Source organism: Micropterus dolomieu, unplaced genomic scaffold, assembly GCF_021292245.1.
Source record: "Micropterus dolomieu isolate WLL.071019.BEF.003 ecotype Adirondacks unplaced genomic scaffold, ASM2129224v1 contig_14790, whole genome shotgun sequence".
Classification (NCBI taxonomy): Eukaryota; Metazoa; Chordata; class Actinopteri; order Centrarchiformes; family Centrarchidae; genus Micropterus; species Micropterus dolomieu.
The window spans coordinates 1,451-4,002 of NW_025743776.1; the positions used below are offsets into that span (position 1 = coordinate 1,451).

Below are 2,552 nucleotides of genomic sequence, written 5' to 3' on the forward strand. Positions count from 1 at the left end.
GTTGAAATTTATTTTACTGTGTAAACCACACAACATTCAAAATTATTATTATGAACAACCAGGATAAAGAATCTGTCAGACTATTTGTGAGAGACAATTGATTGGAGTCTTGACTACTACTAGATATTTGACTTAATACTTTGAACAATTAGGAATTATGTTAAAACCATTAAAACCAGTAAAAGGTATTTAAAAAATTCTTGGGGCTGTTTGAACTTCAGCTCTTTAACTGGCTGGCTGGATGCGCACAGTGGGGCTGCTGTGGTGATGCTCTTCTTTTAAGAGATGGGGACAGATAGGCTTCCCAGTCATCTGAGTGGTGCCATCCACGTTGTATCTAGTGGATGGAAGAATTTAAAAGGGAAAATAGGGACAGAATTTTAATAGATTACAAAGTACGTCTTTCACAGTGGTGGAAAAAGTAGTCAAAAGTACAAAAGCCCTACATGGGCATCCCTGCCTCCAACCCAATACATTTCTTTTTCACTACTGCCTTTTTGGGGATTCCTGAGCAAGTTCAATGACTCACATGAAAGAAAGTTCAGTTAAGATCAAATATGAACACCTTCATCTGTGAAGTCCCTGTGATCCCAACGCTGAATCCAAAAAGGATACAAGATCACGGATAATCTGTATGCCATGATTTCCTCTGGGGCCACTGAGTGGGTCGAACCGTGCTTGCACTTCCTCCATTACAGGACCTTCCAACATGTACTGGATGTCAGGCACAGTAATCCGTCTTTCTGGCCAGTCTAGCAGCAACTCCAGCTCTTCTGTCCTAGGAATTCCAGCAGCAGCTTCTTGACCACCACCACCAGCAGCAGCTTCTTGACCACCACCACCAGCAGCACTGGCCACAAAGATGTCCTGCATGGCAGTTGATGGTCGGCCCTGTTGCTCAAGGCAGCCTCTAACAAAAATCTGTAGTGGGCTCATGTGTCTCTCTGTTCTCAAACCATGGTTATTCCATTGATTTGTAAAGTCGTTTAAATCCCGGTTGATCCTTGGCAGATAGACATAATGGAGAGCCCAGAGGTCCCTCTCACTGTCAACATTAATGATGCCCTCGCTCTCCAGATGGTGGAATAAGTCATAATAGACATTCGTCAGTCCACGCCAGAGATCACCCCAGAGCCTCTCAATTCTCTGATTGTGGGTACTCCGGCCTCGGAGAGCACTGCCACGGTCAAAGCCTCTGTAGATGTTCATCATCAGCCAGACTGCGTTGTTCTCACCTCCTCTGTCCGTCCTGACCCTGGAGGGTATGCCATAGTGGATCACAGCACTGATGAAGCTGTCCAACACAGTGCTGCTGCGGTTGTTGTTGGAGGCACGCAGGAAGACCACAAGGCGACTAAACCCATCTATAGCCCCATGAATAACTATCCGCCACCTAAAACCAGATAAAAAAAAATATTATTAAGGTGGCTATTGATATAGCAATAATGGCAAACACATTCAGCTGATGTAACATTCCTTTTCTTTGTCAAAATAAATGCTGAATAAATCTGTTGCTGTAGTTACCTTATCAGCTTGTGGTTTCCATCAATGTGCCACAATGAGTTTGGACCTGCCACCTGATAAGACCGTCGCTCTGGTCTCTGCAGAACTGCTCGAAGCGCAGCAGCTCCAGGATTTAATCGAATCATGCTTGCTCGCACTCTCCTTCTCTGCAAACGGAGTCCACTTGCATGCAGCGATGCCCTCACAGCCTCAGGACCAACTAGGTCATTGCCAGCCACAATGTCTTGCACATGTTCATCTAGGGCAGAATCGGTCAAGTCTGCATACAATGAAGCGCGAGTGCAGTGTAACTGTCTAAAAGGTAGAGAAATGTAATCCAGCACAATCATAAGTTAGGCTAAGCTTAATAAGCTTAATGTCCATCATGACCAAACAATATGCACACACATTACATATAAAAGTGTGTGTTTTTACGGGTCAAATCTTACGTGACTATATCATCATACATCACACGGAAATCCTAGTCTCTTACCTCAAACGTCGTCTAACTGTACGCACAGACACATGCAGAATATCTGCCATCTGGGGTGCAGTGAAGCCACATGACCTTAAGAATGACAGCTGTTCCCGAGTGACACAGTAATGTGGTCGACCTCTACCTCCACTCAAAACCAGCGGTGCCTGGTAGCCAAAACTACCTGAAATGACATCAGAATCAGATTTATTGGCCAAGTATGTTAACACACATAATTTTCTTCCAGCCATTACTGACTCAAGCACTACAGACATTATACAGAAGGTGTACATAGTATATACAGAAAATATACAACATATAATCAATACAGTTGTGTCTGGTAGTGTAAACCATAATGTGGATTGCAAACAAATTGTGACGTGTGAGTATTTGTACAATCCAGTATTTGACATGAAGCCGGGTTTAACAGCTATCTGACGAAACATCAGTAGCTATGGCACGTGCTTAAATTTAACACATGGACTGTGGGGTAGTGCCATGCTTGCAAATATCTGTGCATTTATGCTAAGGTCTTAAGCTTCGAGTCTGGTCCTTTTTAATAAAACACACTTAA

General features: G+C 43.5%; 1 protein-coding gene across 1 annotated transcript; it reads right to left on the bottom strand.

Annotated features, from left to right (window-relative positions):
- Window positions 1-37: 37 nt before the first annotated feature.
- Window positions 38-2,164, bottom strand: LOC123967015. The gene is made up of 3 exons (XM_046043065.1): window positions 1,997-2,164; window positions 1,525-1,818; window positions 38-1,393 (listed from the first exon to the last, which is right to left on the bottom strand). The coding sequence occupies exons 1-3, from the start codon at window positions 2,044-2,046 to the stop codon at window positions 568-570; spliced, it is 1,170 nt and encodes a 389-aa protein (XP_045899021.1). The 5' UTR covers window positions 2,047-2,164; the 3' UTR covers window positions 38-567.
- Window positions 2,165-2,552: the final 388 nt, after the last annotated feature.

Excerpts from the sequence above, each read along its gene's own strand:
- LOC123967015 (XM_046043065.1), bottom strand. The coding sequence starts at position 2,046 with ATGGCAGATATTCTGCATGTGTCTGTGCGTACAGTTAGACGACGTTTG. Across the intron at positions 1,819-1,996 it reads ACAGTTAGACGACGTTTGAG|ACAGTTACACTGCACTCGCG; the intron begins GTAAGAGACTAG and ends TCTACCTTTTAG. Across the intron at positions 1,394-1,524 it reads GGAAACCACAAGCTGATAAG|GTGGCGGATAGTTATTCATG; the intron begins GTAACTACAGCA and ends ATCTGGTTTTAG.